The sequence below is a fragment of the Salvelinus namaycush genome, chromosome 19 (assembly GCF_016432855.1).
Source record: "Salvelinus namaycush isolate Seneca chromosome 19, SaNama_1.0, whole genome shotgun sequence".
In the NCBI taxonomy this organism is placed as follows: Eukaryota; Metazoa; Chordata; class Actinopteri; order Salmoniformes; family Salmonidae; genus Salvelinus; species Salvelinus namaycush.
In genome coordinates, this window is record NC_052325.1 from 8,730,746 (window position 1) to 8,751,047 (window position 20,302).

The 20,302-nt window shown below is 39.1% G+C and overlaps 2 protein-coding genes and 1 long non-coding RNA gene across 4 annotated transcripts; 2 read left to right on the forward strand and 1 right to left on the reverse strand.

Annotated features, from left to right (window-relative positions):
• Positions 1-2,100: 2,100 nt before the first annotated feature.
• Positions 2,101-4,148, forward strand: LOC120063677 (general transcription factor II-I repeat domain-containing protein 2-like). Its single transcript, XM_039013972.1, has one exon. The coding sequence runs from the start codon at positions 2,337-2,339 to the stop codon at positions 4,146-4,148; it is 1,812 nt and encodes a 603-aa protein (XP_038869900.1). The 5' UTR covers positions 2,101-2,336.
• Positions 4,149-6,196: 2,048 nt separating this feature from the next.
• LOC120063678 (trace amine-associated receptor 13c-like) lies at positions 6,197-15,089 on the forward strand. The gene is made up of 2 exons (XM_039013973.1): positions 6,197-6,862; positions 15,081-15,089. The coding sequence occupies exons 1-2, from the start codon at positions 6,197-6,199 to the stop codon at positions 15,087-15,089; spliced, it is 675 nt and encodes a 224-aa protein (XP_038869901.1).
• A 29-nt stretch (positions 15,090-15,118) lies between these two features.
• On the reverse strand, positions 15,119-19,260 carry LOC120063724. 2 transcript variants are annotated; one of them, XR_005478540.1, is made up of 5 exons: positions 18,931-19,260; positions 17,479-17,513; positions 17,136-17,243; positions 16,689-16,795; positions 15,119-15,458 (listed from the first exon to the last, which is right to left on the reverse strand). It is a non-coding gene; the product is annotated as an uncharacterized LOC120063724 (long non-coding RNA). The 2 variants fall into 2 exon arrangements; XR_005478539.1 differs by lacking the exon at positions 15,119-15,458 and having other exon boundaries at positions 16,381-16,795.
• Positions 19,261-20,302: the final 1,042 nt, after the last annotated feature.

Here is a 20,302-nt window from a genome sequence, read left to right on the forward strand (position 1 = left end):
TTTAGAAGTATAGAACCAAAATAATAAAATATGCTTTACTGTCCCAATAATTACAGAGTATGTAACCCCTTTTAACTAAAATCCCATAGAAATATAATAGAACCATATGTTCAGCAGAGAGAGATGTAACCCATTTTAACTAAATGCCTTTATGATGAGACCATTTAGCCTATGCAGAAAGCAAGTAAAGGTCTTAATTAATATGTCTAGTGTCATTGCAGATTTAACCAGTTTTCCAAAATGGCCGCCAACCAGCTCTATCGGTTCTAATTGGTAGGATTCGCATGGCCGTATCTCCATAGGTAAGTGGAAAGTAAAGCCAAATGACGGCTTAACTTCGCTACATCATACCCATATGCCATTTACCAGACACTTTTATCCAAAGTGACTTGGATTGAACCCACTATCCTGGTTTTGCAAGTGCCATGCTCTACCAACTGATCTACAGAGGACCAGTTAGTGTTGATTGCCAATCTTGAGTAACGGTAGCAACCTTTCACCCTCAAAATAGTCCGAATTAAGATAAATCAAGAAATCTGTCATTAATTTAGAAGTTTACATCTAGCTAAGGTGTTTGGTGCAGTATTTCTCAAGTTTTAAAAAATTGCATGAAAACTATAGTCAGTGCACTGCAGACAGTATTGAGTCAGCTGCTGCTGCGCTCATGATGGATTTCTGAGAACATGTCTACAACTTCATCAGCAGGCTGTCAAACTGTAGTAAATACAGCACAAGCTATATGCTGTTTATCAATGTGGAAAATCACTAGCTTGCTAGCTAAGTTCCATCCCTGTGTTTGTCAATGACGCTAGCTAGCAGCTAGCAGGAACATTGAACATCTAGGCCACGTTACCTAAATCAGCTAATTTTGTCACTTTCTATTATAAAGTCGCTGTTATGAAGCTAGCTAGTAACACTTTGGACAGCTAGATAAATCAACTTATAAAGTCTCTGCGGAATGGCGACCTCTCCGTTTTGACAACGTTCTCATTTTCTATTACTGTATGCGTCTGTCTGGCAGTGTTTCATGTTACAAAACAGGTTGGGGCGTAACACAAGATGCTCACAAATGGGTTTTGAATTTTTAAATATTGACAAGTGGCAGTTGGGATGCAAGTGCACATCGTCTCAATTGTCAGTGGCAGACTGGAGTGATCCCTATCAAACACATCAACAAGTGGCCACTCCATAAAGGGCTTAGGTGTCAAGTGTTCTTTCAACATAACATTGGTGATGTGTTGTCTTATGTTAACAAGTGCGTGTTGTCTTATGTAAACATGTCTGAGGTGCTGCAGGTCTGTCTCACTGTCTGTAGGTTCTGTCATAGGATTGGTTGGAGCGCAATCAGTGCAGCTGTTTCTCCGTGCATGACAAATCTGGCGTAACCATCCCGTTAGTGGGCAGGACTCAACTCAACAGTCAAATATACAAGTGATCTAGGAAAATAACAGGTTACTTAAATGAAAAAAAGATCGATTTTTTTTGTGAGATATTACCAAAATTATGCGATTTACACTTTTATACACTATAATCAATGTTTCTGACTAATATCGAAGCAGCATCGGCCTTTTTCAACCAGAGAAAAAAGGTTTTTGAGTTCAGCTGCCCTTTAAGTTCTCAAAATGACCTAGAGCATATCAATGGTTAAACAATAATCACACAACACAGAGGATGTTCAAATTAAAAAATATATTTTTCTATAAATGCTTTATATTTTTCATAAAATGACCTAGAGCAGTTGTTCCCAAACTTTTTATAGTCCCGTACCCCTTCAAACATTTGTAGTCAAATACATTTTTATTGGCCACATACACATGGTTAGCAGATGTTAATGCGAGTGTAGCGAAATGCTTGTGGAACATTCAACCTCCAGCTGCGTACCCCCTCTAGCACCAGGGTCAGCACACTCTCAAACGCTGTTTTTTGCCATCATTGTAAGCCTGCCACACTCACATTATACGGTACATATTTTTTATTTTTTTTATTTTAAGGGGTGGATCAGCTTTAATATTGCGGATAGAGTGTTGCTTCCATCAATGTAATTGACTGCATCATTTCCAATCCCCCATATATTTTTGATATGCTCTAGGTCATGGGTGTCAAACTCTGGCCCGCGGGGTAATTATATTTGGCCCGCGAGACAATACCAAATTACTACTAGAGCTGGCCCGCCGGTATTATACAGCGCATTCACCGCTAATACTACGAATCCCATAATGCTCTGCTGTTGTTTTCGCGCGCCAATCAGGACAGGACCCAGAAACGCCCTCTCCTCTGTGACAGTAGTCATAGCAACATAGACGCTACAACTGTCAGCGCGCTATCCCTTCCCAAAAATGGCGAAAAGAAAGGCAGAAAACAGGAGCTTTCTGGACAAGTGGGAGGCAGAATATCTGTTTACATATGTAAAAGACAAACCTGTTTGTCTTGTTTGTGGAGTCAACGTGGCTGTAAGTAAGGAGTACAACATTAGACGACACTATGAAACGAAACACCATGACAAATACAAGGACCTGGACATGACTCAAAGGAGCCAGAAAATAGAGGAGATGAAAAGAAGTTTGGTTTCACAACAGAATATGTTCAAAAAAGCCACATCACAAAGTGAGGCTGCTGTAAAGGCTAGTTATATAGTGGCAGCAGAGATCGCAAAATCAGCCCGGCCCTTTAATGAGGGAGAGTTCGTGAAAAAGTGCATGATGAAAGTTTGTGACCTCGTATGCCCAGAGAAAAAGCAAGCATTTTCAAACGTGAGCCTGAGCAGGAACACAGTAGCTGATCGCACATGTGATCTTGCCACCAATCTGTATGACCAGCTGATGGAAAAGGGAAAAGATTTCGTTGCGTTCTCCCTCGCTGTGGATGAGAGCTGCGACGCATCTGATACTGCTCAGCTGTCAGTCTTCATCCGTGGAGTGGACTCAAATCTGTGTGTTACGGAGGAGCTATTGGGATTCAAATCAATGCATGGCACAACCACAGGAAAGGAAATCTTTGAGGAGGTTTCCAAATGTGTAACTGAAATAAAGCTGCCGTGGGATAAACTCGTTGGATTAACGACAGATGGTGCGCCAGCGATGTGCGGTAAAAAGAGTGGACTGGTGGGCATGGTTCGGGAGAAGATGCGGGAAGAGAACTGTGCAGGTGAGCTAACTGTTTACCACTGCATCATACATCAGGAATCACTGTGTGCCAAAGCCCTAAAGATGGAACATGTTATGACCACAGTAACACAGGTAGTTAACTTTATAAGAGCCAAAGGTCTGAATCACCGCCAGTTTAAATTTTTTCTAGAGGAGTGTGGTTCGGAATACGCAGACGTGCCGTATCACACAGAGGTGAGATGGCTAATCAGAGGAAAAGTACTGAACAGATGTTTCGAGCTGCGTGAGGAAATATGTCAATTCCTGGAAACCAAAGGGAAGGATACAGCAGAGCTCCGGGAGCAAAAGTTTCTGTGTGAGCTGGCCTTTCTCTGTGACATCTCGAGCCATCTCGATGCGCTGAACCTGCAGCTTCAGGGGCGGGGGCGCATCATCACAGACATGTACGCTGCAGTGAGGGCCTTTAAAACTAAACTGTGCCTGTGGGAGAATCAGATGCTGCAAGGAAACCCTTGCCATTTTCCCTGCTGCCAAACCATAAAAGCGCAGATCTCTACCGCCGTGTTCCCATGCGCACAGTTTGCTGAAAAACTCAGTGTTCTCGCCGCTGAGTTTAGCCGGCGATTTGCCGACTTCGATGTCCAGAAATGTAGGTTTGAACTGCTTAGTAATCCCTTCGCAGTTGATGTGGAAAATGCACCAACCAACATCCAAATGGAGCTGATTGAACTCCAGTGCAACGACACGCTGAAGTCAAAGTATGATGCTGTGGGCGCCGCACAGTTTCCACGGTTCATCTCTGACACAATGCCTCAGCTCCGCACCCAAGCTGCTCAGATGCTCTCCATGTTCGGCAGCACTTATCTATGCGAGCAACTTTTCTCCTCGATGAAGATGACCAAAACAACTCACAGGAGACGTCTGACTGATGAACACCTTCGCTCGATACTGAGGATTTCTTCAGCTCAGAGGCTGAGCCCAGACATTGATGAACTACCATCCAAGAAGAGATGCCAGGTATCTGGCTTGGGCACATCAGATTAGATCAGTGTGCAATAATTAACGTTTTCTTTGTGCACTTTTTCTTGCTACAAGGCATGGGCTTGAATGGTTGATTGATTTATTATCATTTTATTTGTAAAATTATTAGCCAGTGGAAAAAGTTTATTTTGGTATTTAAATCAGAAGGCTGCAAATAGAAAAGAGGCATACGATTTTTATTTAAATTTTATTTATTTAATAAATGAATGCCATTGATGTGTTTTTTCATTTGAAATTCGATTTTGCATGTCTCCACTATTAAATTATATATTGTATGGTAATAAGTGATGCTTGTTCCATATTCAATGTTAAAGCAAAACTTGTTTGGGTCCATATTAAAAGGTTCATTTGTTCAATGTTGGCCCGCGACTTTGTGCAGGTTTTACATTTTGGCCCACTGGGTATTTGAGTTTGACACCCCTGCTCTAGGTCATTTTGAAACCTTCAATGTCTTCCAATGGCATGTCCAACTTATTGTGAGAAATTACACTGGTCTCTCAAAATAGTGACTCATTATTTCAAAAGTATAAATAGCTCTCACTTTAGATTAGGCACTGCAAAAATATTTGATTAGTACTAATGATTAGTAAATGGTTTAAATATACACAATCCAATGACTCATTAATACATAATTTAAAAGTTATTTACAAATGTAAGAATACCTAGCTTACTAACATTTAACAAATGTGGGAGTAATGATTAATAAATGGTGATAAAACTGTAAATGCCTGTAAATGCTTTATTACTGAATGTTATTTTAAAGTGTTACTGAATTAGGTCATAAATATTAATGCCCCAAAAGTGTGATTCACACAATTTGTTATTGTTACAATACAGTAGATATACTTGTATTATAGATGGTCCTTGTGCCAGGGTCTGGGGGCTACCATTGAAGTTGTTGAGCAGGGCTAACTTGATTAAATGGCTAATAGTGAATTATTCCAATAGAGTTGTCATTTTTTTCCGAAAGGTTATTTTATAAGTGATTTTGAGATGATTGATTCAACTAAATGAAATGGAAATTACATTACTTTGTCTTTTTTGTTTAAATCAGAGAAAACAACACACCAGAAAAGGTAAGCAACATTAAGGGGTGATTGGGTCAGAATACAGTGTGGTTGTTCTGATGTCTGACACATAGTATTTGTCCCCATGATGTAACTGAGACAAAGTCTCCCTCAACTTGAAGAAGTACTATTCATAATTTAGTTCAGATTGACATTTTTATAAGTCTATGGAATGTTCATATGTAATGCCACTATTCATTTTGACTGCATGTGCTATAGTGCATACCCCATACTGCCCTACAAAGGCAAAACACAGTAACTACGTGATTTATTTTACAGCAAAATCTGACTTCAGTCTTTTTCTGTCTAGACAGACACCAATTTCTGACACTGCATGATATTTTCTGATCAACTGGCTTGTTCTTGTGTCAGGAAACTAAATACCACATTAATCAGATAATATACCTGAATTCGTAGTTACTGTGTTTTGTCTTTGAAGGGCAGCATAGCTTAAGTCTATCTCATCAACTTCCCTACTGTCAACTTTCCTAAACACTGACTAGCTGACATGTGGCCTGCCGTCATGACTCCTGAGGTTGTGGAATATGTTCCAAACTGAGCATTGACATCACCCAAACCAGTTAGACTGCACAGTTATTCTATTTCCCATATAAAATAGCCTTTGAGTGACAAAACATCACCCATACAATTTTTTCCATAGTAAAATGCTAAGTTGAGAAAATGTATCTTTTCCCTCATTTCTAACTATCAGTAAGGTTGAAAGGACAGGCTAGGTGGGCACAGAAACATCCAATCCTCTCATACATTACATCATAAATTATTTGTTTATCTAAACATTAGTTAATTTGTGTGATCACATGTGTGTGTGTGTGTGCAGAGAGACTCCGGAGAGGGGAGTGGCTGTCAGTAACTCAGGGATAAATGGAGAGGCAGAGCTCAGAGTTTGTCAGAAGGCTGACCTGACAGGGTCCCACACAGGACCAAGGAGGAGCAGGACCTCAGCATTTTGACCTTTTACTACAAATGGAGAAACATGAAGATGTTCAGTACTGTTTTCAAGATAGAAACTCTTCTTGCAGAAAGGCTTCGCTATCGACATCTATCTACATAACTCTGTACATCTTCTTCTCATTGATTTCAGCAGTTACAGTATTTTTGAATGTACTGGTGATCATCTCCATCTCTCACTTCAAGCAGCTCCACACTCCAACCAACCTGCTCATCATCTCTCTGGCTGGGGCAGATCTCCTGGTGGGACTGATTGTGATACCAGTAACGACTGTAGCAATAATGGAATCATGCTGGGGTTTTGGGGAATATTTCTGTGTGTTTCATTTATATATGGCATTATTTTGTACTTCTTTATCTCTGGGCAATTTGGTCTTGATATCTATTGACCGCTATGTTGCTGTGTGTGATCCCTTATTGTACCACTCTAAAACAACAATAACAAGAATGATGTGTCGTATATCCATTACCTGGTGTTGTTGTATCATATACCGTGCTGCTATTATAAAAAGCTTTGTAAATGTACAGGTACCCAGTAGGTGTTTGAATGAATGTTTTATTGTTGAAGGAATATCCTGGAGTAATATCGTTGAAATTGTAATTACAATGGTTGTCCCATGCTCTATTATTATAACACTTTATTTGAAAATCTTTGTGGTGGCCAGATCACAGGCCAGAAAGGTATTTTCAAAAGAGGCTGCCAGTGTCTCTGGTGTTAAAACTGCACAGACAAATAAGTCTGAGAGAAAAGCAGCAAAAAGTCTGTCTATTGTTGTTATCAACTATTTCATTTGTTGGATTCCATCTCTATTGGTTTTCTTTTTTTTGTCTTTTGTAAGTGAAAATGTATCACTTTTCATCCGTTTTCTGCCACTTGTTAATTCCTTAATTAATCCAATAATTTATGCTTTCTTTTATCCATGGTTCAAAGTGACAGCTAAACTTATTTTAACTCTGAAGGTATGGCATTCATAGTACTGTTTTTATTCCTAAATTTGACAAACATAGGTTTGATATAGTTATGTTATACAATTGTTGTAATTTCATCTTTAATGTAACAATACACTGACATTACTTATCTCAGTGTTGTCATCATAGATACATGTGGTGTTGATACAGAATGATTTGTCTGGATTGGATTGGAATAGAATGACTTGGAGAAGGCATAAGCTTGTTTTATAAAATACATTGTAGTCATTTTGGGTTGTATTTTCCAAATACCAAAGCCTGTTAATGTCCCATGGTATATAATGTAGACCACAGGAAGATTAGCTTTTGCAGTGGCTAATGGGGATCCTAATAAATACCAAAATTATAAATAGTATGTAAGTATACTAAAAGTACATTTCGAGAATGTCATGAGTCATTCTATGTATTGTCTAACATCACCCTCTAGTGGTGTAATTTGGACACAATGCCTGCAACAAGCGCTGTAAAGTTGAAATGTACAATACTGCATGATACCGTCCAGGTCTAACTAAATTGTGTAAGTAGTTGATGGTAAAATGTAAGAATATGCAATTATTGGTAACAAGTTATAATGTTCAGTTATAAACCATTTGTAAGGCATTTACAGTTTTTACCATTTATTATTAATTCCACATTTGCGAAATGTTACTCAGATAGATACTCACATTTAGAAATAACTACTACATTATATGCGTGAATAATTTAAAACTACAGCGCGAGAGACTGCAGCAGACACTTCAACACTACATCACTGCTGACAGGTCAGGGATCACTTAAGAGCAGCTCTCTTAGATGCTGTGAATATAGAGAGTGGGTATTACACTAAAGAATTTGTAATGGATTAGTAAATAAGTTTATTCATAATTAGGGATACAGCGACCAGTGAGGCTCTTCCATTTTGCCAACTGCTACCTCATGATTACCAGCAGCTGAGCTGAACAGGTTTGCTGGATAATTACATACAATAGTGGCAGTGGGCAGGTAACCCTCAACTGGAACGGGACAGCCTTCCCCCGGGTGGTGGGATATGAAGGTGTCCGTGGTCAGTGTGTGGCCTGGATGTGGCAGCAGGTCCACCACCAGTCCATAGTTACGACCCGGTTTACGCCAGTTCTCTGCCAGCGCTGTGAGGTATCTGGGCTCTAGTTTTAGCTGAACTAACTGGGACAGCACTAGCCTGCATTTGGCCTCGTAGCTTGATCCCCTCCCTTGTACAGTGCCACGCTGAGGGCCTGTGGGACCAGGAGGAACCTTGGTGTGCGGAAGACAGACATGTTGAGGAACAGATGTTTCTCCACGCATCCGTGGCAGCTGCCGCTATACATATATATATATATATTCTTCATTTCACTTCACCAATTTAGACTATTTTGTGTATGTCCATTACATGAAAACCAAATAATCAATTTAAATTACAGGTTATAATGCAACAAATAGGAAAAACGCCAAGGGGGAATTAATACTTTTGCAAGGCACTGTACCACGGCTGTCAGCCAATCAGCATTCAGGGCTCGAACCACCCAGTTTATATTCCACATTAATGTAGAAACATATTATATTCTTATTTACCACAAGCAACACTCCAAAATAACAAAATGTTATTTACCATTAATTTCTATTGGGCACAAAATCATCTGAAACACCACCAAAACAAACTGCAAATGCATTCAACAAGTTTGTAGAGTCAAAAGCTGGATTTAGTCATTGCGTGCTAGGAATATGGTACTAAAAGTACTAACCTTTTGACTACTTTATTTGTAAGAATCTTTAAAAAGTCTCAATCATTTTCACCCTTACCTTTTTTAGAAAATTGCATTAGTATAAAATAATATTTCAAATGTTTTAATTATTTATTTTATACAGTAATTATTTCTCATCTTTATCAAAGGTGTCAATCATTTAGGACCCCACTGTACATACCATTTTCTGTCTATACACACCACCTATTGATATTCTCACTCTTAATATATCTACTTGGTTATTTATTGATTTCTTGTATGTCTGCTACATTCTACTTCACCGTTGGAGCTAATAACACAAGCATTTTGCTGCACCTGCCATAACACCTGCAATCTGGGTACGTGACCAATAAACTTTTATTCAATTTTTTTTTTTTTTATCGAGTTTGTTGTTGTTCTGTCAGATTCCAGAGGGTTCTGTTAGCACTACAATACCATATACTGTATTGTTCATTTACATGGAAATTCATTTAGAGATAAATACACAAATACACAACATATTACATGCTGTACGGAAAACTGTAATGTTAGTACACAAGTCACACTTTTACATATTCACATATTATTCAAAACATGCAAGGCTCTGTCATAATGACACTTATATCACTCCACCAATGAAAGGTGTCAAACACATCGACTACACTGTGATTTTTGTATTTCCCTTTCATTCATACAGGGTGAGTCACCATTGAGACCGGGATCTCATTTGCAGGGGAGCCCTATGAACATGAACATACAATAAATACAAGATTAATAAAAACAAAACAGTCAAAAACGGGCGGCAGATATTCTAGCAGTTAAAATGTTGGCCCAGTAAGATAAAGGTCACTGGTTCAAATCCCTGAGCCTAGGTGAAAAATGTACCCTTGAGCAAGGCACTCAACCCTAATTGCGCCTGTAAGTCGCTCTGGGTAAGAGAATTTGCTAAATGACAACAAAATATATCAAATATGAGATCCACTTTAGTCTGCATGATTCCTAAAGAGCATATTACATCAGCAAAAGTCAATATGTGCCCTGTGAATGATGTCACTGAGACTATATTGTCTCTACTGGGTAAGTGGACAACTCTTTAATGATGTTAGTTTGACTTGGTTAAGTTTCTGACACCAGAGGGTTCTGTTATCACCTGTATGCAAGGCTCTGGAACAATGAGATCCAAAACTCTAAGGAATTCTAACAATTAAAGGTGTTAGAGACACACAAACGCTTTACTCCAGGGACCTAATAAGACCCCAGTACAGCATAAACATTCAACGTGAACCTGAGTTAGGGCTGTGGCTGTCATGACATTTTGTCAGCCGGTTATTGTCATGCCAAAGACTGCTTGTATCACAGTAATTGACCGTTAATTAATATCAACACGTTTAGCATCTCTAGGTCTCCATGCATTTACTTTTTATTTTATTTAACTAGGCAAGTCAGTTAAAAACACATTCTTATTTACAATGACGGCCTACCCCGGCCAAACCCTAACCCGGCCAAACCCATACAAGCTGCTGGAACATCTACTTTAAAAAAGTTGAATAAATCAATTTCATATACACCATCACAACAAAGAACAGAACAGAATATGAGTTGGCCTACTGTATGTTATCTGTCTATGCGCCATTACATAGGCTGTAGGCTTGTTCATTTAGCAGACAAGATATGCTTATAAGTCCCATGGCATTATTATATATTTTATAGTAAGAAGAATGTAATTGAACTTAGCTGAATAAAATAGAAAGGATATTTTTCCCATTCCGGAGCAAGTGCGCATATGAAGTTGCTATGTTGAGCATAAAAGGGATACTTTGAAACAGGTCCTATACGCTAGACTTAGAGTTGCTTGGCAACTTTAGTTAGAATGTCTTAGAAATCAAAACATACATGTGCTGCATGATGCGACTATAAGTTATTGAGGATTTGAGAAAGTAGCACAAAAAAAAGCTTGCGCTGTGTTGCTTGCCTCAGTCTAATATGTCAAATTAGTTTAGAATGACCCATCGGTCAGGGGCAGGGGAATAAAGACATCTCATCCATATGCACTTGAATAGTGAAAGGAGGCCACTATTTGAGGAGCATGCAGCCTCTCGGTTTTAGATTTATTTATTCGCACAAAAGAAAAAGAAAGACAAAACAGTACATATAAAAAAAATATTAAAAACGGTGTGCAGGCGTCACACCTGTTGCATCATTACGCACACCTGGACTTCATCACCTTGATTACGTTTCCTTTATTTAGCCCGTAGTCGCCGGGCACTATTGGTTTGTTTTCATGTTCAGTACGCTTTTCCTGTTTTGCTCATTTGCCTTTCATCATTGTTATTAAAACTCTCCTTCCACACCTGCTCCCTGCCTATACGTGACAGCAGGTGAGGTTCGAAGCACAAAAGGGCATATGTGAAATCCATATTACAAATATGAGTACAAAAACAATGTCTGTTCAATCAGTTAAAGCATATTGCTTATAATTGTACATAATCAATATGATATCTATTGTATATCATGTGTGCGTGTGTCTGTGTGTGGAGAGTTAGACTACATGGAGGGGATTATTGGGTAGTTTGGTTCATCAGACTGACCCCCAGTCCTCACTTGAAGTTTTTGAGGGCTGATAAGGTCTTGGTAATGTGAAGACAAGAGTTGATATTCTGCCCAAACTCTGTATGCCATGGGCTCTGCAACCCTGTTCCAGAAATTGTGCTTAATTTTGGAAAGCTAGTGAACTCTGTGCGAGAACTTTGATAGTTACACATTTTCACAACAAAAAACATGTCATTAAACTGTTGCCAGCCCCTCTCTGGGCACTGGAGAAAGGAATGAGAGAGAGGAAAAGATGGAAACGTATGGTGATGAGATATTCTGTAGCAAAAGGTAATGTGTCAGCCTATGAAAAAATTAAACCCATATTACTAGTCTATTCAAAGTCACTTTAATTGTAGGCTTAGCCACACTGCACAATCAATGAACCAACAGCATTGTCTAGGCCTACACGTTTTCTCCTAGACTCATGAATAGGAATTTGAGCATAGAATAAGGTAACCAGTCCATCTAGTATGCATAATAATACAGTCCACACTCACAAGGATATTAGTAGAATTTGTTTAATAATAGGCTAGACCAAATATGTTTTTTATGCAGGATTCTTGACCAGTGAAGATGGACTTGTTAAGGGGAAGGTTGAACTGAGGATGTCCTAATGGATTTTTTGTATTAAATTTTTTTTTTTTAATGTACCTTTCCTAGTTAAATTAAAGTCAGTTAAGAATAAATAATTATTTACAATGACAGCATACCCCGGACAAACCCTCCCCTAACCCAGACGACACTGGGCCAATTGTGCGCCGCCCTATGGGTCTTCCGATTACAGCCGGTTGTGATAGAGCCCGGGATCGGACCGGGGTGTGTAGTGATGCTTTTAGCAATGCAGTGCTTTAGAGCGGTGCGCCACTCAGGCGCCCAATCAGGCCTTCATGGTCAAATTGCTGCAAAGAAACCACTATTAAAAGGACACCAATAAGAAGAGACTTGCTTGGGCCAAGAAACACGAGCAATGGACATTCGACCGGTGGAAATCTGTCCTTTGGTCTGATGAGTCCAAATATGACATTTTTGGTTCCAACCGCCGTGTCTTTGTGAGACGCAGTAGGTGAATGGATCATCTCCGCAGGTGTGGTTCCCACCATGAAATCAAATCTTATTTGTCACGTGCTGAATACAACAGGTGAAATGCTTACTTACAAGCCAACATTGTAGTTAAGAAAAACAAGTGTTAAGTATTTACTAAAATAAACTGAAAATAAAAAATAGAAAAATAATTAAAGAGCAAACAAAATAACAGTAAGGAGGCCATCATTGTAAATAAGAATTTGTTCTTAACTGACTTGCCTAATTTAAATAAAAGGTTAAATAAAAATATACAGGGGCATGGAGGAGGTGTGATAGTGTGCTTTGCTGGTGACACTGATTTATTCAAAATTCAAGGCACACTTAACCAGCATGGCTACCACAGCATTCTGCAGCGATACACCATCCCATCTGGTTTGCGCTTCGTCGGACTATCATTTGTTTTCAACAGTACAATGACCCAAAACACACCCCCAGGCTGTGTAAAGGCTAGGAGGAGAGTGATGGAGTGCTGCATCATATGACCTGGCCTCCACAAATCACACAACCGTAATCCAATTGAAATGGTTTGGGATGAGTTGGACCGCAGAGTGATGGACAAGCAGCCAACAAGTGCTCAGCATATCTGGGAACTCCTTCAAGACTGTTGGAATTTTCTTGGTTGAGAAAATGCCAAGAGTCTGCAAAGCTGTCATCAAGGCAAAGGGAGGCTACTTTGAAGAATCTAAAATATATTTAGATTTGTTTAACCCCTTTTTGCTTACTACATGATTCAATGTGTTATTTAATAGTTTTCATAGTAACAAAATAAAAACCTTTGAATGAGTAGGTGTGTTCAAATTTGACTGTAGGTGTAGGGTTACTTAGTGGTATGAAATTGCAGTAAAACCCGGTAAAGGTTCCTTCAATTTTATTCACCATTCATTTTTACATTTTAGAACTACTTCATATAAAGGTCTGTTTCATGTAGGCTTAACCTGGCATGACATTTTGATAACTGTGTAATTCTCTCAAACAAGGTGAGTTTTATCAATAAATTTGCCTCAATTTACTCCCCAAAAAGTATTAATGCTAATTAGCAACAAAGAAGACCTTAGCAAGAGTACACATTTCTGCACGTCATCTCTAGCCGACACTGTCAGCTATCGTTCACCAGTGCGATCAGAGACCTGTGTCCAATTCGTGAAATTCTTGTCCCTTTTCTGTCTTAGCTAGCAACTGACTATACTTTAGCTAGCTAATTAGCAGCGCAGTGAAAATAAAAAACCATTGTTTTAATTAGCCTAAATAGTCTGCACAGTATGTCAGTGTCCAATCCATTAACCTTTTACGTTCCATTTCTGTTCCATATCGGCTGTCTTAGCTAGGCCGACTACACTTTGGCTAGTTAGCAGAGCAGCACATCAAAAAAGTGTTGTTTTACTTAGCCTAGATAATTGTTTGTACAGTATGTTGACAATGGTGTCTATTTCAGACCTTATGGCAAAGGGGAGAAGACCACTAAGTCTGGCCATGTGGTCTTCAAGACTGTGTGAGAGACCACATGGTCTTTATTGTTCACTTTGTATATTAATGACATAGGAAACTCTTAATTATTGTAGCATTTATCTCTGTGCAGATGACACAGTTTTGTATTCCTGTGCAGCCGACCATTCGTGAATTTCAGCATGACTTTGACATCAATTCAGAAACCACTTACAGATCTTAAATTAGTGTTAAATACAAGTAAAACCAAGCTCATGCTGTTCTCTAGGTCATTAAATGTTGACCATGAGGACCTGCATATTTGCTCAATAAATGGAGCTTGTTTCTCAATATAAGCACCTGGGTGTCTGGCTTGATGACAAGTTATCCTTCGTAACGCATGTAAAAAAATAAATAAAATAAAAACCTGACTAAGAAGCTAAGATCCAAGAATGTTTTATAAAACATAGAAATAAATCATGCCTTAGTATTAAAAATAGGAGAAAGACTGTTCAAGCAACGCTTCTCCCTGTATTGGATTTTGGTGATATTGTTTACATGCAAGCGGCAACCTCTGTTTTAAAACCCTCGGACGCAGTCTACCATTCCGCAATACGTTTTATCACCGGGGACAATTTTAGGACTCATCATTGTAGTCTGCACAAAAATGTGGGATGGACCTCTGTCTGTCAGAAGAGAGCTGCATTCTCTTTTATTTATTTACAAAGCAATCTGACAGAAACTCCCTCCATATGTAACTTCATTAATTAAGTCTAGAATCATAAGTTACCAAACCCGTTCACAGGAATGGATAGAGATCCTTTCAGTTTCCACAGATTTAGGAAAATCCGCATTTTGTTTTTTTGCCCAATTTGTGGAACAATCTGCAGAGTTCACTGCAGTTAGATGTGCTGGTGTCACTCAGGCAGTTTACATTATTGATTGAGATCCTCTATGTAGTTGAATGTGTTTGCTTTTATTATTTTTGTTAATTGTGTGCTGAATTATATTGTTTTATACACACGTATGTTTTAATATATTTTTATTGTAATATGTACAGGGTTCTCTTGTAAAATAGATGTTTAATCTCAATGTGACTCTCTGTTTAAATAAAGGTTAAATAGAACATTTTTAAAAATGTGGAAAAGTGCAGCTTACCGGTTTGGTCAGGGCCGGTTTGTCAGTGAGCATAGCGGTTTCGGTTACTGGCCCAACGCTCTAACCACTAGACTACCTGCCGCCCCAGTAGTGGAGGTCAAGTGTCCCTACGGTGCAAGGGACCTTACCATTGAAGAGGCAGTAAAGTCACAGAATTTCTATATCAAGGAGGGAGGGTCTTACAGCCTCAATGAAGACAATCCTTACCAGCACCAGGTCAGCTCCAAATCACTGGAAGTGACACCTGATTCTTCGTTGTGTGGACCACCAAAGCCTCCATCACCATCCCAATCAGCATGACGACCTCTGACTCATATTGCTCCTCCTGTCAGTATCTGGTCCAAAAATATTCAACATAGTTCATACACACTAGGCTCCCAGAATAGGTTATATTACAAACAAGTGTTTTTCAAAGCAGCCAACTAAAATAATGTAGTTAGGGTAAGTTCAATCACAAAGGCTGGTCTGAGTGCACCTTAGGGCTGGGCGATATGGCCAAAATACCACATCATGGTATTTCTAAAATGTTTGAATGGTATTTTATGTTTTGGATGAATAAAAGTTCCTAATTTGCTTCATGAGTAGTGGGTGACCCATTCGAATTGGTTTATACTGTTCAATTCAACCTAAAATAATTTCCTGCATTTCTATCAATTTCTGCATTTCCTGCACTCATTTGAGATCATTTCCACACTGCCATGATATGGGCAAAAATACTAGGCCTTATATTTAACCAAATGTTGCAATTGTGATTTTGATCAAAACACTTGGGTGAACTTTTGGAATCATGGAAATAGAATGTTTATTATAATTCATTGGTTAGAATTCAAATAAGTGGGCACTTTGAATACAGTGTTTGACAATGACAACGAATGAAAATGCCATGGACGAGTTATTGTGACAGGGTAGGAACCAAAGTTATATTCAGTGTTTCCTAGGGGACCCTATAATCTTTGGCTACATTAAATCTTTATTCATATAGCCAAAATATTCATGCTTCGCCTATTCCTCTTTGATTTAGAAGATACTGCTGTACAAACAAGATGCTGATTTAAGCCTCCACCAGTACTGGTATCGGGCTGTATTAGCTAGCTACATTTGCTCTGACTCAGTACTTTTATTAGCTAGTTTGCCAGCTAACTTGAGATTAGCATTAGTGGCTAACACCATTTAGCTTCACTTTCGAAGAAAATACAAACTAGCTGTTTGCAAATGTAAGAAACAAACTAATATTGTAATTATAGAACACTTGTGGATTTATATTAAGATCAAAGAGGAAACATCGTTGTCATCAACATTGTTGCATGTGCTGAATTGACCATGAAGACTGAACAAAAGTGTCTCGTGGTCAAGCAACAACAAATGCGCTCCTTGAGTGACGGGGTGGGACTAGGTCTGTGTGGAAATCGGCATGGAGAGCGTGGAGAGGGATGACTCAAGTAGCAGAGTAAACATTATTATTTATTTTTTTAAATGGACGTTACACATAGGTATCACATTCAACCTACCAAACATTCAAATACCGTTATAGAAGTAAAAACCCCAAACCGGTCCCGCATAAATACCGGTATATAGTAAAACACTTCCAGCAGATCTCCTTGCTGAGGCTGATGTTGATCCTGCACTGCTTCTCGTGGTGAGAGCCTGATGTTCCGCATGTCACGCCTCCTGTCTAAAACATGGGGGGGGGGGGAATGTTGATGCATCTACAGATTCAATGACTGAATCAACACAAACATTGGCACAGACACATGCATACACACGATAACATACGCACTATACATACACATGGATTTAGTACTGTAGATGTGTGGTAGTGGTGGAGTAGGGGCCTGAGGGCACACAGTGTGTTGTGAAATCTGTGAATGTATTGTAATGTTTTTAAAATTGTATAAACTGCCTTAAATTTCACTGGACCCCAGGAAGAGTACCTGCTGCTATGGCAGCAGCTAATGGGGATCCATAATAAATATAAATGTTTTACACTATTGTATATTTGATGAGTTACTGACCTGTCTGTCCACAGGCTCGATCTGCTGTAGTCTCCATCTCCACAACCGGACCACACTGTCACAGGATGTCCATGCACCGGATAGCCTGAGGGATACACTCCTGTTGGACTGGAAAACAAAGAGACATTTGGTCAGTGGTAGGTATTTTTCCAATGCTGTATCACCATCTTTATCTGGACAGAAAAAAGCATTGTTTATTGTACTCAAGACTCAATCCTATTTGTTTGTTCTTGTTTCCCAATCCACAGTCTGGATCTTCCTCTTCTGCCATGGTGAATGAACTACCTATTCTGGTAAATACAGAGCCATTTCTCTTTCCCACTGGAAAATGACATATACAGACCCAAAGTGTTGTCACTACGTTTCCGGTCCATCCATCTGAAAGACAAAACAAATAAGTTACTTTTACTAGCTGAGTTGATTACAAAAACAAATGGTAACATCTATATTAAAATAACCCACATACGTGACTGTAGTAACTGTAAAATAGACCAAAGCCCAGTCTATCTGTACATCTAAAATCATATTATGTGGATGAGACATTTCTGTTGGGATGAAGGAATCTGGAATGCTCAACTAGATAATCAGGACAGTCAAGGTTGCTATTATCCCGGAAGAGGTGAAGTATTGCAATGAGCTATATGACTGTACTTCTGAGTCTAATTCTCAAGAGGAAAGTTAAAACCCTCAGCCTTAAGGTCACTGAGGATGACCAACAGTTATAGGGGGATCGTCTGAAAGTTGAAAAGCAATTAGGGATGTAACAAGGATATTGGGCATCGGCCAGCAGACCACGACTTCTACATTCAGGTCCTAAATCTGTGGCATGCGATGTTTGTAAAGGAAAAATGCCACTGCCGTGTCAGGCTAATTTGGCACATTGTCTACTAGCCCCGTCTGAGAAGTATTAGCCTCCGGCTAGATTAATTTCCATCCCTGCCGACATTTCTTACTGACTTCACAGGTCGTTTGATTAATCATGTAACGTTACAACAGATGCACTTGTGGTCCAAAACCGTTTATGTGATTTGTAGCTAGCCAGCTTCAGCTAATGTAGCTAACTAGCCAACCAAGGCGCCTCACTATACATATATTTGGCTTACTAGCTAGCTAACGTTAGAAAAGTCTGACTACACGAACGGTGAACTAAGTGGTGACATGCTAACTAACCAACTATCCATGGAGCCGGCTTAACGTTAACTAGCTGGCTAGGTCACTAAAGACTTGTTAATAAAAAGGTAACATTTAAGAACCCCGTTTCTGTGTTTTGTATGGGGAAAACATTGAGCCCACAAGTGCTTTGAGCTAGCCAGCCAACTTTAGCTAATGTAACGAACTAGCAACCAAAGTGCCCAACTAGCTAGCCCATCCGGCGACATTAGCTAGATAATTAGTTAACGTTAGCTCACAGTTAACTTAGTGTAGTCAGACTTCTCTAAGTGGTGACATGCTAGCTAACCAACTATCCTTGCCATGGTACCGGTCTACGTTATCAAGCAAAGTCAGACTACACGAACCGTGAGCTAAAGTTAATTAGCTAGCTAAATATCCTTTCGCTGGTGGGCTAACGCTAGCTAGCATGTTCACACATGAAAAAAGTAGCTGGCTAGCTCACTAAAGACTTGTCAATAAAAAGGGCACAAAAGTCATTATGCTGATTATTTGCACTTGTAAATAAGGCAACGTGCGTTGTACACGTAACTAACGTTACAGATCAGCTTCATAAACACCTAGCTTACCACAGATCTTTGACCTAACCAAATGTGTTTGTTAGCGGTTAGCAAACAGGGCTTACCTTATCACACAGCTCTAGCGATGCCTCTCACTTACAGAGGTTGGAAAACGATCAAATGTACATGTTCTTATTGGAGTAGTGGTTACAATCCGGTAACGTTACATAGCACATAACCATCCTTGCTTCTGATCGACGGAGAGACCTAAGGTTAGCTAGTTATCTACAAAGGCAGAGGGTAACTTAATAAATTACAGTAATTTAAAGACGCTAAGGTAGCAAGCTATGCAATTTCAAAAATTCTGAACGAGAATACACACGGGAAACTAAAACGCCTATAATATCTATGATTCTTGCTAGGCTATTTGTCAAGGAGTTGCACGGAGAAATGTGCCTTGGGGGATGACGTCAAACCTTGCGACAAAATGTGTAGTTCTTTATGAAAGCCACATAAGCGGCTAATTAGCGTTTCATGTTGGGAGGTAATTACAGGTTAATATATTGATACAATTTACCATGTCTGAGAGAGATTTGCGCGGTTATCAAAATGTCGTGCCAGGTTAAGCCAATATGAAACACAGAGCTTATATGAAATAGTTCTAAAATCCCAGACGCAAAAATGATTATTGAAAAAAATATTAGAACCATTTCCGGGGTTTACCGCTAGGTTTTATGGGTATAATGGCTGATACTATTGTACTCAATGTATTGTAGCTGTATGGTTATTATTATGAATATGATTATTTTACCTGTTATGTTTGTTCCTTATATAATGACAAACCGGGGCGTAGGTTTAACTACTTTTAATGAACATATACTTCAGCTAGACAACTCCATATTTAGCCATGCAAGGCATTCTTTAACCATCTCCCGCGCCCGCATAGCCTGCTGGGTAACGTAGTCTAAATGTTATTAACACAAAACAACACAATACCTTTATTTCAACAAGGAACACAGACTGAGACCAGGGTCTCTTTTACAGCTGGGCACTGCGTATACATGTTTACACATACAGTTTAGGTACAATGATTAAAAAACTAAACAAGACAAACAAAACGATCACAGATAACACAAAAAAATACAGCAACAGATTACATTTACACATAGGTTATTCCCCTAACAGCACAAGAACTTGCATTACCCGAAACAGTTACAAGCAATACAAAAATAAAAATCCTCCAATAAATATTTAAAATGGGCAAGGGGGACAAGAGTCTCAAGTTTAAGTTTAGTCTGCAGGCTATTCCATAGGCAAGAAGCGTAACAGGAAAAGGCAGCCCTACCCAACTCTGTGGAAATCGCATGGGCCTCAAGTGTAATCCATGTTGAGACCTGGTTTTAGGAATTCTAATTCTAATATTGATGAGTGATGATAAATAAGAAGGTAGCTTATTCAGAAGTGCTTTATAGACAAACACGAGAGCATGTTGTTCTC